Source organism: Phlebotomus argentipes, unplaced genomic scaffold (assembly GCF_947086385.1).
Source record: "Phlebotomus argentipes unplaced genomic scaffold, Phlebotomus argentipes genome assembly contig_35, whole genome shotgun sequence".
Classification (NCBI taxonomy): domain Eukaryota; kingdom Metazoa; phylum Arthropoda; class Insecta; order Diptera; family Psychodidae; genus Phlebotomus; species Phlebotomus argentipes.
Genome location: NW_026776193.1, coordinates 54910 through 75276, shown reverse-complemented (window position 1 = coordinate 75276; position 20367 = coordinate 54910). Strand labels below are relative to the sequence as shown.

Sequence of the window (20367 nt, the reverse complement as noted above, 5' to 3'; positions counted from 1 at the left end):
GATCAACTTCAAAGGGATGCTCTTCGGAAAAACATCCACTATCAGCTGTACTATGTGGAATTTCAATTTGCACACAGCCATAATTCCCACAGCCGCAACACACACACACATTATCCATTTTTCGGACAGAGTGGCAAGCATATAATCTTTTAGATGATTGCCAGTGTTATAAGTATTCATAATATTCCAATAAAACAAATTGGATAAGGGCTCGAGCAAGGGCGGGCGCTTGGCCCGAGGGTGGAGGAAAATTGAATGACCACACAGAACGCTGAAGAGGAGATAATTACAAACAGTGAAGAAATAACAACGGATAACATCGGATTACGAGAAAAGTTGCCCAATTTCTCCTTAAGCGAATCATATTGAGTGCTAAAAGTTGGAAATCTCTGCAGAATATCACGTAGAGTTTTATGATTAATGAATTCCAATGATTGCTTATTCACATGACAGTCTTTCTCTTTTGCCGAATGGTAATAAAATTTATTAATTCCCAATTCACAAAGTCGTGCAAAAATCTCATCTTCCAGCGCTAAACCTTATCTAGACTTGCGAGTTGGAGATATTTTTAGAGAGAGAAAGATCTTTTGGCAAGCAGAGAACAACAAGAGTTAAATTTACCACCAGTTTGAGCAATAAATTTTCCTATTGAAGTCCTGAAAATCCACCATCTATTTCTGTTTTCACTGCCAATTCAAATAGACATCATTTCTCCTCACGATTGGATACTAAATTTGAGAACATCTCGCCTTTCTCGTCTCGAGAATTCGATTTAAATTTCTTACATTGACCGCAGTTGTAAGAATCGATAAGAAAAGCATTCATTTTATTGTTTGGGCACTTCTTTCGTCAAAAGCTCTCTTTTACCCTCCATATAAAGAATGTTTCCCCAAAATTCCCACATAGACAAACGCATAATATCCAATCATTGACATCATCATCAGTATTTCTTTCATTGTACACCGCTTGCAAAAGACGTCATGAGGAGAAGGAAACTTTTCACACTTTCATTACAGTGAATTCAGGTGGAAAATGGAAAAATAATAATGCTAATTTCTCTTTTTCTCATATCCGCGAAGGTCGATTCTTTAATTTTCCATTCCAACTGCTAATGTCTCTCTGCTTGATATATTCATGCATACATTTCTTTCCCATCTCGAGGCATAAATTAAGACGACGCCACTGAAAGTTTTCTACAATTAAGTGAGAAAGTGTTTCATCGTGCGATAAATTCTCAGTGTGAAGGAAAATTTCTAAAATGAATAACCTCAATTTAATATAAAATGGGAGCATAAAAGAGCTTTTCATAATACAGCTTTTTATCAGTGCCTAATAAAATTGTGCGTTGCACTTTCCCATGCTTCTCTCTCTCTCTCGCTCTCGGGAGAGCTTTTAGCGCGCGCTCTCTCTCTCTCCCGCTCACACACCTAATTGACTGTATATTTTCTCTCTCTGGGAAATGCCTCTCAGGCGCGTTTGTGCATTTGTATGCTCTCAATGGAGAGTGAATTGGGGGTGAATGTGATGTTTGAGAAAAAGAATTCTCTCCGCTTGCGGCACACATTTCCACTCTCTTCGCGCCGATTTCGAGGAGAAGTTCAAAAGCTCAACGGCTTCCACTCCGGCAAGCACTTTCCGTTGCCAGTGTCTCGGAGTTCACTTCATCAGGCAGTGGATATCAGTACGCGGGCGTTTGTGATACTGGTGAGTTCACTTTGTGACGCGGATTCGCACACCAGAATAAATTCTGGCCTCAGAGGGAATTCCATTTGGCTCTGGCAATCTCAATATCTCAGTCACTCTGCGACCGTCGTCTGGCTTAAATCGTGTGCATGTGTTCCCATTTACTCACTCCGGAGAAGAATTCCTTAAGCATGAGAAGGCCTCTTCATTGACTGGGTGAAGAGCCTCTTCAAGATTATTATCACACACCACCAGTATTGACATTTAAAATTGTGTTTTTGCAGTTCTCCTTTTTTCCACGGAGTTTGTAAAGTGCGAATCAAAACAAATAAGAAGCGAAAAAAATATTGATAAGTCATAAAAGTGGCACTGCCGCAAGTGAGGTGACATTTAAGCGCAAGAAAAGCCATATGATAGTGTTAATCGTGGCACAATATATTGGATGCAAGAGAGTTCAAGCGATCGATTGTATTGGCATTGGTGTTAATTGAATTTGAAAGTGTGCAATCTGTTAATTAACTGAAATTACACTCTCGGTGTGTCTATAATCCACCTGGTGAGCACATAAAAATTGGGATCATTCGTGTCAAGTTCAGCCACCCAATTTAATCGTCATGTGGGTGAAACCGGTGCACTTTTGACGATCAGCATCTCCGAAGAGAGTCACCAAACTAAGTCCAGTCGTCATCGTCCATCGCACAGATCCAGGTGAGACACTTTGTCCCGTCCAAGACACGCAAAGCACTCCTCGCGCCGTTCATTTTAGAGATTAAAAAAAGAATGTTCCGCCTTAATATCGTGACTCTTTATCAAGAGAAAAATGCGCGCAAAAGATTTTTCCCGTGCCAACGCACACGAGAAGAAATTCGCTCTTGAAAAAAAAGGTTGTAATAGAGCGCTTTCGTGCTGAGACCAATGAGAAATTATTTAAGTCACGTTCAAATTTGCGTGTTACATCACATATTGGGGAAGAAGGAAAGGAATTGGGTTGATCATATTAGTGGCGAGTGTGTCTAAAAATTGCTCCATGTGTGGAATTAATAGGAATTCTTCCGCATAATTGCATCAACATTGCCCATTAGGCCTTCAGATGATTTTACTTAGTGAATTGATCTATTGTAACATAAATTAGCTCTAATTACCCTCCTGAGACGCTTCGCCATTGTTGCTGACTTACGCCCATTCGCAAACGAGACAATGTGATCCACTTATCAGCCGTTGAGTGTCACTAAACATGCTTTTTGTGTAGCATTTCGAGTGTCTTCGGCACAAACAGGAGCTCTTCTTGCCATCCAAAGGTCAAAAATGCATCCAATAAAGCGGAGAAACCTCTTTTGCCAGCAATGATTCGAGCTCAAAACATCTCTTTTGCATGACTATCAGCCATATGTAAAGTAATATTGTGTCACTGATAATGATGATTGCATAAATCATCACCTGCGCGGGGAACATCCGCTGAAGTGTGAAAAGCCAAAATTAATAAATTATACTCAGTGACAAAATACATCCCCAATTTTCGGCTCGGAAATGAACCAATTATTCCCATCATAATTTTATGCATTGAGGAAATTTTTTTTTAATAAAATCTCTGATGGTGCATAACTGATCTTGCGGTGTGTTTTCACTCATCCCGTAAAATTTTCTGCCCACATAAAGTCAACCACAATAAACTCAATAGTGTGGCGTCGTTATTTTCACCATTTTATAACATCCCCTTGTGGACTGTAAAATTATTTAATTATTCATAGTGGTGCCAAGTGAATTTAATATTACTTCACAAGACCATGAGACCTTTCTTGTCTCGTCTTCCTATCTCGGTGGTCACGGAGTGTTCCGGAAAATGTCAACCACTTACTCAGCATAATATGCTTAATGATCTTTTGAGAGAATGTTGTCACTCTCCACCCTTTGGAGGCTCTGAAGTGTCAGTGAAAATCACAAAAATGCCATTATACAAGTTCTCATTTTGCATATATGAGGGAAATTACCACCTTATTTCCGCCCATCGAGCGGAAACAGCACTTTGCAAGAGAGACTCGACAATATCTCTGTGCGAGAGGCGGGTAATGGATTCCGGGGGTAGTGAAAACAATAAGGTCCTTCTTCATCCCCATTACGTCCCAATTAGAGCATCCAATTAAATATCGTGTCATATTCCAAATGTGTAATTTCGCAACGCATTTCGGTATCAATGGACCGAATTGATTATTAGTCTTCGCTGCTCATTTATTGACGAAACATCCCGAGTGGAGTGAATTTGTGTTGATAAAATTTGCGCTGAGTGTTTCACCCATTTTTAAAGAAGCCATTAAAGCTTAATCCGCTCGCCTGACGCCCGGTGATATTTAAGCGTCCACCCTACGATGTTCTTAAGTGTAATTTTCAACCCCACCGAGCGCTCGTGGTGCAAAATGTGGGACTAATTTAAAAGTTATACTCGCTACTCTCGTGGCAACTGGCCCGATGGGAAGGTCCCACATTCAACAGGTTGAGGATACGCCGTAGAATTAAAGGCACCATCGCGAACGACACCTGCTGTGCCTTTCAGTCTGCACAGGACTAATCGATACCGAAGAGGCGCACATTCGCCCCCCCATTGTCCAGAGTGTCTGTTGTGCCACGCAAAGTCGCGTCACATTGGCCCTTAATTGACTCCAATTTGTGCTCAGATTAGGAACTTAAGACCGTCCAATTGAACTATCAATACATTTCATAGGATTGTGGAGTGTTCATTGGCCATTCATTGTCATTCGGATGCGCAAAGTACACTCCGTACTTATGATACCCTCATGCTCATGCACATGCACATAATGTATGGCAAAAGTATGTCGGTGATCAACCTTTGCATTGAAGTTCATGCCAGTGGATGATTTCATAGCATCAATGTCCTCTTTATGGCGCAGAATGCTCTTTGCATGTTTCTGAAGCTGTTATTAATGGCATAATATCCGGGAATAATTAGTATCTCATATTTAGAACATTTCAAATTACACCGCAACTGCTGGTGGAAAGCTCTGTGAGCCATCACTATAATCTCAAAACTTCCACCCACAGAGAAAAGCTTTTAGGTAAATCCTCGCATTTCTTCATGAACATGAAGTGTAATCATGGCAATGATGGCACTTTATCAGAAGGCCAACACACAAAGCATTCAAGTAGCATCGCAATTGCAGGCTTTAATCGCTAGGTAATACATTATGTCGAAAGAAATATTATTTCTATTTATACTTCTCTTTGTTTGCCACTCACCTCAACAGCCTCAGACAGAAGAAAATTAATCATAACAGAAACTATAAATAGTTTTTCGCGCAAGAAAAAAAAAGCCATAAGAAACGAAAATTGACTTGAATTACAAGAGTTTTCAAATGTTTTTCTTTCTCCTCTCAATGAGGAATTTCAATATTCAAACAATTCTACTGATTTTCCAAGGAGAAAATCAAGGTCCGAATTTTGGAATCTAAATTTGATTAAAAATTTGAATAATTTAGAATAAAAGGGTAGAAATCATGATTTCTGACCACAGAGAAATACAATCGGAATTTCCACATGCTTTAACAGTTTAAACTGCTGCCCCCTGGCGGCGATATGTGGAGAAAATAATCAAAAAATGATTGAATAATCATAAAGTTTGTGATCTGAAATCGTGATTGATTTTCCCCTTGTGATTTTCGCCAATTCAGTGAGGCTTCTTCAAGAGACGTCAGTCAATTTAAAGTGCATTATTAGAGTTTGTGCGATGACCCAACTATTTTCGTATAAAATGGTGATAAATTTGTCTGGAGAGAGTGTCGAAACTATACATCTTCAAGAGTGATTCTGTACAATAGCAAGTTGCGCTGAGTAATAGAATATGATAATGAAAAATGGACTGCAAAATACGACTTGGTGGCTCTTATTTCTCGTATTGCATTACGTGAATGATGAGTAGATAAGATTTTGAGCGCATTTTGCATGCGGAATTAAGAAGGGAGTGCAGTGAAATTGCATCATGAATATTAAATGACGCGACAGAGTGAATAAATTTCATACAATAAATCCATTGTCTTTAAGTTCCATTTCACTTGAGAAAATATTATATACTTTTAGTTGATACAATGCATATAATATGTATCCTGCGGGATGTGAAGAACAAAAACACTGAAGGTTGGAAGACTTCTCTTTCCCGAAGCCCCAAGAGAGATGTCTTTGCATGTAAACATCGCTAAAAGACTTTATAAATATTTCTCTTTCGAAAGCAAGAGCTCACGTTGAGTGAGGCGATTGACGACAAAAAGGAGGCGCGTTACTTGAGAAAGGAAATTCACCACCGACCGGAAGCAACAGTAATGAGTACAAGAATGTGGTGGAAAAAAGAAGTGAAAAGTTGTTCACGAGAAATTTTGCTGTAATTTCACACTTTGTAATGCGAACGGAGAAGAAATCACAAGACTTAATTTGTTTGATGTTTGGCCTCATCATCACTTTTTGTGGACTTCTTATCTCGCGTCATCCCGGCGTGTTATGATTCTCTCCACAAGGTGTGAATTGTTGTCGTTCCCAACCAACAATGGCAACGACACAACAAATATTCCACCAGAAAATACACGCCGTAAAAGCTGACTTATCAATGATTATGTGGTGGCGACAATTTCTGCTCAAACATCACGCAGAGCATTTCTTCCATCTCACACCTCAAAGCAATTGAGAAGACAATAATTGATTTCTTTGTGTGTGCGGCGCAAAATTAGTCTGCACAATTTTGATTATTATCTATTTAAAATTTCCCTCACAAATCGATAGAGGAAATGCTTTAATGTGAATTTACATAAAACACACATTCAGTCTATGGCATAACGATGAATTTGAATGAAATCTGTGCTGGTAATTATAGAGAGAAAATCTATATGAAGTGCATATGAATTAGCATTGAAATTTTTCGCAACGAATGAATATGCCCTAAGAGAATTATTCCCATTTGCACGTGTGGGATTGGAATAACATGCGTTTTCCATTCTTGCTCTATTCATCATATCAGCAATATTAATCTTCGACACTGTTTCGATATGATTCACTTCGTGCTTTATGCAAAAACTAACGCTAAAAGACAAACCACTTTAAAATCTCTGAGAAATGTGATGGACTAATTTGCCAGCAATTATCACTGTCGTGTCTTCTGTTTGATCATAATTGCTATGTAAATATAAATAGAAATATGTATAATTAACGGCCACTTTAGTTCATTTTAGACACAAAATTTATAGACATGCTAATTTGCCAAATGTCGGTTATTTATGAGCATGTTTTAAATTATGTTAGTGGTTCAATTTCGATAGATTGCTTCTTACACACACACACACTATTGCTAAACATTGTCGTTGATATTCTGCAAAAGAGTGAATTCTTATAAAAACCACACTTTATGACTTGATAATTGCATCAGAAATTATCATTACCGCCGCGATCAATCAATCATCATGAAAATACATTCTTCACAACACGCGCATCCTTTTGCTCCTCCTTTCGAGAGCGTATTTTACACCCTTATATAAAACAAGATATATGGCTCTGTTATATGCATTTAAGGTAAATTTATACGTTGTGGAAAATTCGATGCATTCAATTTGATGGTGAAGTGATAAAATCTTAAAAAGTGAAGAGAAAAGAGAGAATGAAATTTTGTGTGGAAAACCACCGTTGAGGAGATTGTATATGTGTGAAAATTGAATCTTATCACATGAGATACTAAAAAAACAGCAAATATTTACGCCAATGGATCCGCTTTATATTGGGTTTTATAGCGCGGTGAAGTCTCATAAATCTCCTTCGTTATACACTCAGATAATTATTTTCTTATCCCACACCATTTCAGCGGAATATACACCTTTTTATTAAAAATGTGTAACATCTTTAACTATTAATTAAGTTCTCTCTCTTTCTCACCCACTTTTGCTCGCCACTCGTGTTTGTGCTCATCTTATAAACACACAAGCGAAAAAGAATGGATTTTTCTGCTGAGAGATAATTTATCAATCCAACTGGAGTGCAAGAATGCGAAATTAGACAGAATTAATGCGGGGAAATTATTGCAATGCTCTCCATATTGTTTGTGCTGTATTTGAGAAAGTGTGCTGCAAGGGGGAGATATTGTGGTTGGAAGTGGTGTAAAACTTCACGAAAGTGTTTAGTGTCTAGAAAAATCGATTTGTTGCTTTTTTAGGTTATATGATTGATTAAAAAAACCCTCAAGATCATCACATTTGTGTTAAAGCAATGAATTTTTCTCTCTTTCTCAGCAGATTTGAGCTTTTTTGTTCGAAAAAAGTTCATATTTGTTGAAAAAAAGGCTTGAAAGTCAATCATAACCTCAAAAATATCATTTTAGTCTAGCAGAATGTGTCTTTTCTTAGTTATTTCCACGATTCGTGCTTTAAAATGGCAAGTTCAACTTAATAATTCAAAGTTTGACAGGATTAAAATTATTCCAAGAAGGATTTCTTGAGTGGATTCATAACATCACAATTTTTGATTTAGGGCTTATTATCTCCCCCTTGGCGTGTTGTACTGAATGGGGTTCTATTTTAAATCCCCAACGAACACAGACTCCGCGATGCGCTCATGTGTGCGTGGAGGAAAAGTGAAAAATGAGCGCTGGAAAAATTATAGACACTCGTAAACTTCCTTTTGATGATCTCCGTCTTGGCAATGGACCTTATAGTGAGTCAAAACACCTCTTCTCGCCCCTCTCAATATTTACAATTGTGATGTACGAGAGTGTTGGCGAAAAAGTAAACAGCTTAATTCAATACATTTTGCCACTCTCAGCATCCGAAATTGTGTGGGGCGCCCAAATCGGCGGGACTCAAAATGGCCCAAATTGTTTTTCTGCCTCGCTTAATTCTCTCTTAAGTACAATTTTTATTGGTGGCAACGTGCTCAGGCGATAGAATAATTCAAGGCTCAGAATGATACCTCGAATGTGGTGCAGAATAGTCGGGAATTGAGCACTCTTAATTGCTAACAACTGACGCACTAATTTGTCATTAATAAATATGTATATGATACGCCTTTTCGTTGTTCTCACTTGAAATTAAACCAAATTACAATCTCACCTGAAAACAAGATCATTGCCGTTTGTCTATTTTACCGACTCCTCTTGAGAGTTTCACTCTTGAAATTATGTTTTGGGGGTGGAATTTTATGGGGAATTCCATGCCAAATTGATTTCAATATATCGCTATATACACATAAATACTTAATGTGTTCTTCTGCCAATTTGCCAAAACTTTCGAGAGCAACACTATTTTGCCGTGAAACACATCTTATATTGTTTAATTAGTTTAAATTGGGGTTGTCAAAATAACTCCAAGTGTTGATTCTAAGAGCTCTGCTTCATGCCTAAACTGAAACTTATGACTTTTCTTGATGAAATATCTCACGGGAAGTTTGCAAACTACCTTGGGTCTCTTGAGAAAGCTAAATTTAGATCACACTCCAGAAGCACAATATTGTATAAATTCCCAAGGGGACTCATGGAGACAATTCACATAATTAGTTTTCATATTTGCATGGAGATTACTTGACTTTTCATCAAATAACGCTGTAAGGTCTGAAGTTTTGTGCACTTGATTGGGTCAACATTCTTTTGCAGGACATATAATTACTCCGTGAAACTCGAGTGTCAACAGCAGATTTCAATTGGAGAGTTTGTCACTCTTCAAAGTCTGGGAAGAAGTTTGAGAATTTTCACATTTACGAAAGCATTCTTGCATCGGAGAAGTTTCCTCGGGGAAGATCCCTTCGAGTGGTGTCCCATGATGATTCCAGGAATTAATTAAGTATCACGAGTAACAACAATACTGGGGCTAAGTGGGGCTAAACCGAGATAATTGAGTGTTGCAATTTCCTCACAATATTGACTTCAGCCGCCACACTTGAATCCCAAGAGATGCGCAAATTCACTCTTCGTTTTTTTTCCAAAGTCTTTTTCCATCTCTCGCGCTGAGATGGTGGAAAGGAGACTAAATGGTGAGGGAAATAGCCACAAATAAATAAACTGTGTCGGTTTGTTTAAATTTAATTGGATTTCTCGATTTGTGCTTAATTCTGAACTTGATAATTAAGTTTTCTAATTACAAATTTCTCCTCTACCGAAGCGAACAAGAAGAGAGAAAAACTTGTACTTTGTGGAAGAGAGAGAGAGACCTTAAAAATTATATCTTTTTTCTGTCTGACAAGGAGTTAAGTGACAAACATTTCTCACTGAGTTTTCCCCCGTTTCATCACTGATGAGTAGGTTAAGAGGCGTTTCAGTAGCTGAGAGTGGAAAACACTTTGAATGCAAAATTGTTCTAGCAGAAATTGATGTTTTTAAAAGTTTGCAACCTCACTGAATTAGCACTGAGAGTCATTAGTTTGATTAAAGTGGAAAGATGAGCTGCTCTGCAGGGAAATTCTCGGAAAAACCATGCGAAATGTTGGTGATGTTCAATGTAAGCAGTGATTAACCTTCAGCTGTCCCCGTCGTAAAGATTGAAGGAGTGACACGGGACGGGAATAATGTGTCTACAGTTCATGTAAAATATGATGAAGATTGAGGCAATAAAGTTTGTGGCCACGACAGACACTGTGGCACTCCTTGGAGACTCTTTCTGTAATCAAAATGTGGATCTGCCGCGCGGCGGTCAGTGTGTTAATGTAGAAATTGTCAACAATTTGCTCGTCAGCGCGCGAATTAAATCGCTCACGCGCACATGCGAATCCCACGCACACGACGCGTAATGAAATTATGTGCCCGGCGTCAAATTGGTTGCCAAGGAGCATTATTATTTGACAAATTCCATGCAAGTCAACCCATCAATGACGAATTAGCTCCAGACGTGATGCGCACTGAGTGCATCCTAAAATATTTACATTGCCATTATGAGGATGTCTCTTTGGGGTGCATTTTGGAGAGAGACAGCGGAATTTCTGTTTGGCTCCGAGCTGCAATTTCTTGGCTTTTCACCCGCTGAAGCAGAATTCATGCACCCTCGCAGCAAGGGGGAGATAATACGCCTGAAATCTGTACACGCCACAATTTCTGCGCTGAATATTTAATACTTTAGCCTCTTCTGAACGCCTTCAAATGCATTTTTCATTGCTTTTTAGACTCCTTCAACTGTTTATTGCACGAATTTCTGACTTATCACAATTTAAATGAGGTTTTTCCGTCTCAAGAAGCCTAAATTCTTCAAATGCTTAGATAAAAGATTGTAAAAACTGATTCTGCTGTTCCTAAGTGGGTTTATGATAAATTAGAGTCTCGATTGTCTAGATTTCTCCTCGAAAAATGCTTAGGAAAGTTCTGAAAAAATTGTGAGGTTATGAATTCAGCTTTAAAATCGATTTTGGACTAATTTTGACCATTTTAAACCTTGAAATGAGTAAATATAGTGAATATTGTAATGTTTTCACAGGATAGTGAGCTTGAATTTGCTTTTTGCTAACGAAAAGACATTCTTCTATACTCAAATGACATTTTTGGGGTTATGTTTTGCTCTTAAACAGGTTTTTATTATAGAATTTTAACCAAATTAGGTTCAAATTAGTTCAAGAAGAAGTTGTTAGACAGAATTCATAACCTCACAATAATGACCTTTAGAAGTGCCTCAAGTGTCACAGATTTCAGGCATGTTATCTCCTCCTTGGCAGAGGCAAAAGAGGAGTTATTGTGGGGGATTTTTCTGCTGCTAATTCACATTGATTTTCCCCAAGAGGATAATAAAGTCCTCTGCGAGTTACGTGATTTTTGCTCCTCCCAATGTAATAAAAGGAAATCAATCGGGCCGAAATATTTGCTTTAGTGCGGGGAAAAGTTATATTCTTCTTCATCTCTTTTTATGCATTTCATCCCGGAATTATCGTCCACAGTGAGGGACAGAGGCTTTTCTCTGCGGACAGAGTCCACCAGCTGAGGAGGGCACAAGAGGCAAAATGATGAGTTCCAGCTCCACAACCACGACCACAACTGAACATCCGCTGGTGCAGAAGCGCCTCGAGTGTCTGGAGGAGCTCAACAAATCCACCAGCACGATGGAGGACGGTGAGCTTAATTTTCACTTAAATTCTATCACTAGCATGACATTGTGGCGTTTGGGGTGAGTCTCGCAAGGACGGAGAAATAGAAGATATATGTTTCATATCCCCAGTGGGATCATATGAAATATAAATAACTTTCAATAAATGCCCCAAGCGATTATCTCAATCCTTCGAATACATATATTGTTTGGGGAATTCCCCGTTGACTTCCTGTTCTATACATAGACTGTTCCATCTCACTTCACCCGCCACTTTTCATTTTGATTGAGAGTCAAGGAAGGCGACGGGATCAGAGGGTGGTTCACGCCATCATCGCAGTCTGCCTCGTATATTTGTCGTTTGGGTTGTTTTTCATGTGTGTTAAATTCAATATATATAGCAATTGTCGTTCGGGGGCGTGGAGAAGGTGTCATAGAATAACCACAGAGTGCGACAGAGGGTGTAAGTGGGAGAAAACAGCCCCATTTCCAACCGCGCTCATTCAATGTAGATCCTAAATGCGCCGCAATCAATAAGAAAAAGCTCTTTGCTGGAAACTTTGGCGCTACAGGTTTTTCCCATTCACTATAAATCGCATTTGGGCATTCAATACACACAAAACCTGACAATTTTCAACGAGTTTATATACTTGTTTAACTATTTTTATTGTTGTATTTGACTCAAATAGTTTACATTTCACTGCGATATTAAATTTAGAGAATACTCGAGAATTTTGCTTTTGCCATATATTTATTTATGTGCATGTCACACAAGCATTCCTGCTCGAGGATATCCGGATGCAGGAACAAATTACATTTTCATCCTTATTTGTATTTCACGTGCACTTCAGCGCAACATAATAGATTTTGCACATCATTCACAATAAGTTGCCGCCAGTGGAGATGCTTTAAATAACAAATTGCACTCCGTGACTGTGAAATTCTTCAAATATTGGCGGTGTTTGGTGTGTTTTGCAATAATTCCGTGTTGATATCATTTGCTGAACAGGCACATATTGTCCGGGAACATTTGATGGATGGCTGTGTTGGCCAAACACGCCAGCAGGAACCGCAGCATTTGCTCCATGTCCAGAATTCGTCACAGGTTTCGATCCAGCACGTAAGTTTGATGTCCACAAATATGTAAACTAATTGCCATTGAAAATTACCAGCTGAAGAATGTGGCAAAATAGTTGCGCCAGTGTTGAGTTATATTGTCCAACAGCAGCACTTTGTATATTTTGTAATGAAATGCAGGTTATGCCCACAAGGAATGCAGTTCGGATGGAGTTTGGTATAAGCATCCTCTCACAAATAAAACGTGGTCCAACTACACAACGTGCGTTAATTACGATGACTTTGAAGTAAGTGCCTTGATATAAATTGCCAAACTTTGCCGTAAATTAGTTTCCCATCGAAGCCAATACAAACTTGTTCTTCTCTGCTCACTTATGATTTTCAGTGGAGGCAGCAAGTCAATTTAATATATGAAACAGGATACTCGATATCCCTGATTGCCATCCTGCTGTCTTTAGTGATTTTAGGCTATTTTAGGTGAGTCAAGTGCTAACATTTTCTTGTTGATTACCCTGCAATCCACATAGGCACATCCCTTTCTGCACTCGCTTCTCCAATTCCATCAACACACACACACAGAAAGCTGTTTAATGATGAAAATGTTGAATTGAAAGTGACTCACTTTCGCTCTGACTCGCTCTCTGCAATCAAATCAAGCCATTCTCCATGGGTGAAATATGGGAAATGTAAATACTTTCACTCACTCACCATCCCACTGAAAATCTGTAATGTGCTATTCTGAGTATCTCCCTATTGATTTTTAATCAGTCCCTCCATCATATGTATGCATGTGTGTTCTTTAAACATCCGATAGGTCGTTGAGTCTTGTTGATGGCATAAATACAGAGCACACGAGGCGTCATTCAAAAGGTTGTCGTTACTCCGCAGAAGCGTTCTTCTACGGCTTCCCACTCTTTTGTCCCACATCATTCTCTCTTCATTCACAGAGCACATTGATGTTAATTGATTTTTCATGCAATGCCACATATGCATAGGAATTCCACCCCGAGGGCGAAAGGGAAGGGTGGTGAAGACAGTTGGTTTGTCTTATCATGTGGCAAAAGTATGAATAACTTAGTTGACCTACAAAATCATTTGATGTCGTTTAATGTGCTTTTGAATAAAAAGAGAGCTTTGCAAATCGACGGGTGAATTGAAAACGATGAAAAGTCCAATTTTCACCGTACATTTTATCAGCGAAAATTGCTTCAAATTGCAATCAAACGCATGAAAACAGTTCTTTGATAAACTCAAATTAATTCTACGCTTTAGGAATTTTCCACTCTATTAAAAGACTATTAAGAAACAATTTTGGAAAGAAATATTTTAAAATTTTTCAATTAAAATCAATTAAAATAGTCAGAAAATTATTATTTCAGAGCAATATTAGAATTCTAATAAACGATTGTAAGGATTATTGAGGATTAAGCTAAATTTCAACTCTGACTTTTCACATTTTTCGATTAAGTCGTTGAAATGGAATGTTATTCAATGTGTGGATGATATTATTTGCAAAAAAGAAGTGACTTTTTCCCCATTTTTGCATGCCAATGGACACTATTGATGTCACAATGCTCAATTCACAGTGTGAATTTGCTGTGAAATGTGAACATCTCAATTTACTATAGCCGTGATATGTATACTTCCGACATCCCGGCGACTCCATCTCACAATATGGAAATGTGCATAGAGAATGTGAGGTGTGTAGCGAGCATTTTCGCCCGTGAATCAATTGCAGTGGCGTCAACGGTGTTATTTGTAACAAATATGGAATCTGAGCGTCACTCGTCTTCCCTTGGGATGTAATGCTTCATCTGGTGACACGTGGAAGTGATTAATAACCCGATGGCATTGCAGCTATGTATACTTGAGTGTAATTCATATTAGGTGTTACAGACTGTGATTGCTCAGAGTTCTTGTGGGGACTTATTTTACAGGATCAATCCTTGTCACGCAATTGGATCCCATTAATAATCTCATGAGGTCACAGTAATTACCTCAGATCGTTAACAAAGGCAACAACAGTTTCCCTCAGCATTGATGATAAGTGGAATTTGCATTCTTTTTTTTGTGTATGGAAATCACACAGAGAAATGATAAATATGCACATTAGCAGTGTCAAAAGCACAGTGAGACTTCTTGAAAAGCTTTTCTGTCGCCTTTCAAGGTGAATGCAAATATTCCCACGTTGTGCTTTTTATCAAAAGAAATCAATTCACACCAACCAAAAGGGACACAAAAGCGATTCTTGAAGTGTTTCGTATCCGGGCGAATTTGCTGCATTATCACGAGAATTTATTATAATGAAACACCGGATATTCCTAACTGGCCCTTTCACTTTACTCACTTTTTCGTCATTTTATTTATTATGTATAATGTGAGAGGAGGAATTATATGTATACGTAAAAGAATTTCTGAGCACGTATATCACGAAAACTGAGAATTTCCGCATCATGAATGAAATATTATACGACTTCATATAACCATTTCACATTATAATCCAAAGAGCCAGATTATAATCGTAAAATAATTCCATTTTCATCGTGACGATGTGGGTTAATAAATATTAATGAGATCATATTTTTATCCATTTTCCCACCACTCCAATTCGTCAGATATATAGTCTGTTTTATTGTCAAAGGGATGTGTTCTATTTCTCCTTTTATATCATCCCCTCATCGAGGGTGTGTACTCAGTCAAACAGCTTTTCTCACAACTCTGTGAATGCTAAAATTTATTCAACAGGTCCCTCAAGTGTTCCAGAATTACATTACATATGAATCTGTTTTCATCCTTCGCCGCCAACAATTCCCTGTGGCTGCTCTGGTATCGAGTCGTCTTAGGATCACCAGAAGTTCTTGAGCAAAATGAAGTGAGTCATATTCACCATCTTCACGTCACGTTTTCCCTTTTTGCATGCTGTATATGTGGGAATATTTGTTGAGCATGTGCTTTTCCTTTGGCACCTCTGGCGAGGAAGACAGCCTTTTTCTCGCTGTCTTGGCAGAATATCCGCTCGTGCACCGTCTTTCTGAATTTTATTAGCCTGATTTAGGGATAGAGAACAGACGATATTAACTATAAAGAGCATATTTTAAAATTCTAATCTGCTGTAAGAGTTATCCTGTGTGCGCCAGGAGAGTGTGTGTTTACACGCGCCTGGCGGTATTTTCCTTCATTTTATGATAAAAATTCAACAAAAATTCACGTAATATATGGATGTATGTAAATGCGAGAACGCACATTCTGTAATTCGCCATTGCCAGAGCAGAGAGTGAAAATATTATTCATTCATATAGGCTGGCTGTGTCGTGCTCCACCTGGTGCTCCACTACTTTCTCCTCACAAATTACGCCTGGATGCTCTGCGAGGGCTTCTACCTTCACACAGTCCTCGTGGCGGCGTTCGTGTCGGAGAAGAAGCTCGTGAAGTGGCTCATTTGGCTGGGATGGGGCGCTCCTGCCATTGTCATAGTGCAGTATGGACTTTTAAGAGGATTACACGGAGATGAAACAGACACAGTGCAGTGAGTTCCTCCGCCACACTTTGTTTCTCATTCATCACTGAGAAGAATTTATAATTCCGGAGATCTACTCATTTGAAATGTCTGGACTCAGACATATCAAATGTACAGATATTACCACATTTTTAATGTGTAGCAGAACTCAATTTTACATAGTTCAAATGCACTTGAAAATTACTAGATTTCTGCACATTTTGAAAATGTGCAAAATTCTGCACATTTTCATATTTCATTACAACATTTTTGTGTAGATATTTGTTGATCCTTCATATTTCCTTCTGAGTATTCTGATGTTCTATTAGACATTTCCGATTGTCATATAAACCTATTCAATCCACACATGCGAATGTGTGAAATCTACACATTTGAAATGCCTAGACATCAGTGTAGGAAATTTTTCTCCGTGAATTTCCCCCCACAATTCACCCCGTAATGCACAACTCATGAACTCCATGAGCTGCAGAACAGCGCATTTGTCTCTGTAATATTGAATTTATCCCTCACTAATCCGATAGCCCATGAAGTGAGCCATCAGCAAAGTTGCAACTACACTAATTTCACTTATTTCTTAATCCCACTTCATCGTGCGGCGCTGAATGGCAGGTGTTGGGCCAATGAGACGTCGTACACGAACATACTTGTTGCACCTGTGGTCATATCGATGCTACTTAATCTCCTGTTCCTCTGCAACATTGTGCGAGTGCTGCTGCTGAAGCTCAAAGCGCCGGCCGGGCCACAAGGCGGAGGACCTTCCAGGACCGTGCTGCAGGCATTCAGGTCAGCACTCTTTGCCCATCGCTGCAGAATCATCCCAAGTTTTCCTTTGATTAATTAGTAAAATCGCTCATTCAGGGCCACCCTCCTTCTCGTTCCTCTTCTGGGTCTGCAATACATCTTGACACCCTTTCGTCCGGCGCCGGGACATCCGTGGGAGCGCGTTTACGAGACTGTATCAGCTTTTACGGCCTCATTTCAGGTATAGCTCTTTATTAAAGTGTTTTCTCTTCCCCCCGCCGGCGGCCCTGTAAAATATTTAATCACCCCCACTGAAAGGCTTAACATTTTAAATGCTGTGCAATTATTCAGGAGCATCTTGAATTTTTGCGCTAAAGCACCTCAAAACATGATGATCCTTATAAATTGATAAAGGTTATTTTTTCTCTCGCCACCCTCAACATTCTATATGTGTATATATAGGGTTTGTGCGTCGCCTCGCTGTTCTGCTTCTTCAATGGCGAAGTGATGGCTCAGGTCAAGCGAAAATGGCGAACACTGTTTTTTCGGCCACGGGCAAATTCATACACGGCGACCCAAGTTTCGGTAAGTAAAGTTGTTTAATTAATGCCTTGGAATATAGAATTAAATTCAGCCAAGTTCAAGATCCCCGAACAACGAAAGAAAATTTATATAAGCCAACATTCACAAAGCACAATATTAGACTTGTTGAAGGAGAATTTTCGTACAATTCACTTTGAAATTTCTTCTCTCTGCTCTGTGTTCTCGACTTTGTTCCTTCAACCCTTCCATCCGTAATATCACACACATGTGACGCTTTCTTGGATTGCGGTGTTGTGGCACCACAAAGAAAGGGATTCCATGAGTAAATACCACGATGATGACGAGAGTCCATGAGTAAATACCAGCTTTCATGTCAATAGATCACTCAGTTGCATTCTGCGAAAAGGAAGTACAGCATATTCAATTTTCTGCAGAACGTATTATTGCACTTTAGAGAAAGAACATGCATGACAATTTTCTCTGCAATGTCCAATTTGACATCATGTGATTGTGTACAATCCTTGCAAAATATATTGTATACTGAATTGCTATTTGTATTACTGCGTAAGAGAGCATTTTGCCGAACTTGTATTGTGGAATCTCTCGTGGTTTTATGCTAGAGAAGAGATTTGAATTAACACACAAAATTACAAGACAGTCACACAAATGTTTAGACTTTTTTCTTCAAATCAAAAGGAATCGATTAAGATGTGTTAATTTTTTTCATTTCATTTCAGTCGGATTTTTCTCTTTAAGTATATATTATTTATTAATTTGAATGCATGCTTATTGCAAGTCTCTTCTCTACACGAAATCATTTATACTTCTTTGAAACGAGATACAATTGGCTAGATAGAGAGAAGATGGAAAGCATTGATATAAAGTAGAGGAATGTACGATGTGAAAGGTCACCAAGAGAGACTTCTCTAGAGGAATTCACAGTGTTGTAGATATTAGATTCGACCATCACGTAAGGTGGATTTGGTTAATTTCAATGTAGCCGCTCGGCTTGCAGTTTGTGCGATGTGCTCCACAAGTTCCTGGTGAGGAGAAGGTCTGACTAACAGAGTTGAATAAGAGCGCAGGTAACGGCAGCTCCGTGGACGATGATAATCACAATGAGCGTCTCGAATTGGTGACAAGAACACAAGCGGTCACTCACCAAGAGGACGCCAAAGAGTCACTCATTCACCACGAGACAATCGCCGACAACATGAATCCCTCCACCAGCACAACGGCCAATGGAGGCAGCCACAAAGTGACATTCACCAGCAACACAAATCCATTGCCACCGTCGCCAAGGGATGATCATCTGTAGTGGAAATGTCGTCCATCGAGTCAAGAGAAGGACGCACTTTGCGGCTCTACCGCAGAATGAATAGAAGAAAATGCTCTTTCAACTTAAAACGCGGGGACAATTCTTAGGAAAAAAAACACAAACAAACCTCCAAAGTGCCATAGATTTAGGGGTGGGAGAAAAGAAGTGTTGAGAAAAAGATACTGAATTTTATTGCGTGTATTTAGAAGATATTTAGAACTTTTATGAATGAAAATAGTTAGGAAATTATTGACCATTCTCAAGAGGTTTGTAGTCATCATTCTGAAATGGAAATTGTGAGGCAACTCGTGAAAATACTGAAAAATATATATATTTGTGATATATTTTTCTCTGACTTTTGTTCAAGGGAGAGAAATTTTGAGTTTCAATAATTTTCTTTCCTAAGAAAATATCAAACTGTTGAGTTCATGAATGTTCAGAGTAAATTGTAACTACAAAAGTATAATAAATATACCATCATGGATGTTAGAAATAATCCAATCACAAGAGGCAAAAAAAATCATCAATTTGAAGACTCTAAAACTCCTCTGCAGACATTCAAGACAGCTGAAATGCCTCTTGTGATGAGCAGAAATTAAAAGGAAACGAATTTAATGTTACTACGTATTTAGAAGATATTTATTGCGTCTTAATACAATGTGAAACAGGAAGATATTCGTGTACATAAATTACGCTTTAATTTAATGATAAACTGAATGTAAAACTTTGAAGAGTGCTTATCAAGAAAATATGAGAAAAAAATTGTAAAAAATGTGTCGATAGAAAATTAAAAAAGTTGCAAAATGAAGTGGAAAAGAAATGTCGTGTGAAATATGCTGAAAAAAATAGATTATGGAATAAAAAGTATTTTGATTTTGTATGTTTTTTCTAAGCTGGCATTTTAATTAATTTTCTGTCACTGCAATTTGTGCTTTAGAGAGTCTCTTGCGACTGTCCCGAAGATAATTTCACGTGTAAATTTGCAATTGAATCGAGAGCAAACAATATTGCCAAAACAGTTTATTGCATAATCATCTCTATATATGTGCAAACAATTTATTCCCAAATGATACGCAATATGCACAGAATCAATTTACTTTGAAGCACATAAATAATCAAATGACATCGAAATTTATTTATTATGGGGAAATAATAGCTGTCACACCCAAAATATTTCGACGATTACGCAAAATTAAGCAAAGGCTTTTCCTCCACCCCATCGAGATATTTATTATTTGAGAAAAATTCACGTCCAAAAATACCCTTACAACCTCGTTGTTTCTTTTTCTCCTCCGTCCACCGGCGAAATTGTTTATTTGCATGGAAAATAATAATGGAAATAACATCGGCCTCAGCAACACAAGTTGAAATAATGTTGGAAGAATTGTGTGGAGTGATTTTGTGCAAAAGGAAAGTTTAAATTTCCCGTGAAATTGAATAAATCTCGGATTTCT

At 38.4% G+C, this 20367-nt stretch overlaps 1 protein-coding gene across 4 annotated transcripts; it reads left to right on the top strand.

The window, feature by feature from the left end:
- Positions 1-1671: 1671 nt before the first annotated feature.
- LOC132264437 (calcitonin gene-related peptide type 1 receptor-like) lies at positions 1672-19721 on the top strand. Of its 4 annotated transcripts, none has more exons than XM_059764651.1 (11): positions 1672-2239; positions 11572-11743; positions 12727-12837; positions 12975-13081; positions 13180-13271; positions 15540-15666; positions 16094-16320; positions 16921-17094; positions 17170-17293; positions 17515-17637; positions 18674-19721. In XM_059764651.1, the coding sequence occupies exons 2-11, from the start codon at positions 11635-11637 to the stop codon at positions 18911-18913; spliced, it is 1434 nt and encodes a 477-aa protein (XP_059620634.1). In that variant the 5' UTR covers positions 1672-2239; positions 11572-11634; the 3' UTR covers positions 18914-19721. The 4 variants fall into 4 exon arrangements, with proteins under 4 accessions (XP_059620634.1, XP_059620633.1, XP_059620635.1 ...); XM_059764650.1 differs by having other exon boundaries at positions 1672-2391; XM_059764652.1 differs by having other exon boundaries at positions 1672-2391; positions 18611-18789.
- The last annotated feature ends 646 nt before the right edge of the window (positions 19722-20367 follow it).

What these genes read in the sequence shown, in the direction of transcription:
- LOC132264437 (XM_059764651.1), top strand. Translation starts at nt 11,635, where the DNA reads ATGATGAGTTCCAGCTCCACAACCACGACCACAACTGAACATCCGCTG. An exon ending in CACCAGCACGATGGAGGACG is followed by an intron (nt 11,744 to 12,726) that starts GTGAGCTTAATT and finishes TTTGCTGAACAG; the next exon opens with GCACATATTGTCCGGGAACA. An exon ending in ACCGTGCTGCAGGCATTCAG is followed by an intron (nt 17,095 to 17,169) that starts GTCAGCACTCTT and finishes TCGCTCATTCAG; the next exon opens with GGCCACCCTCCTTCTCGTTC.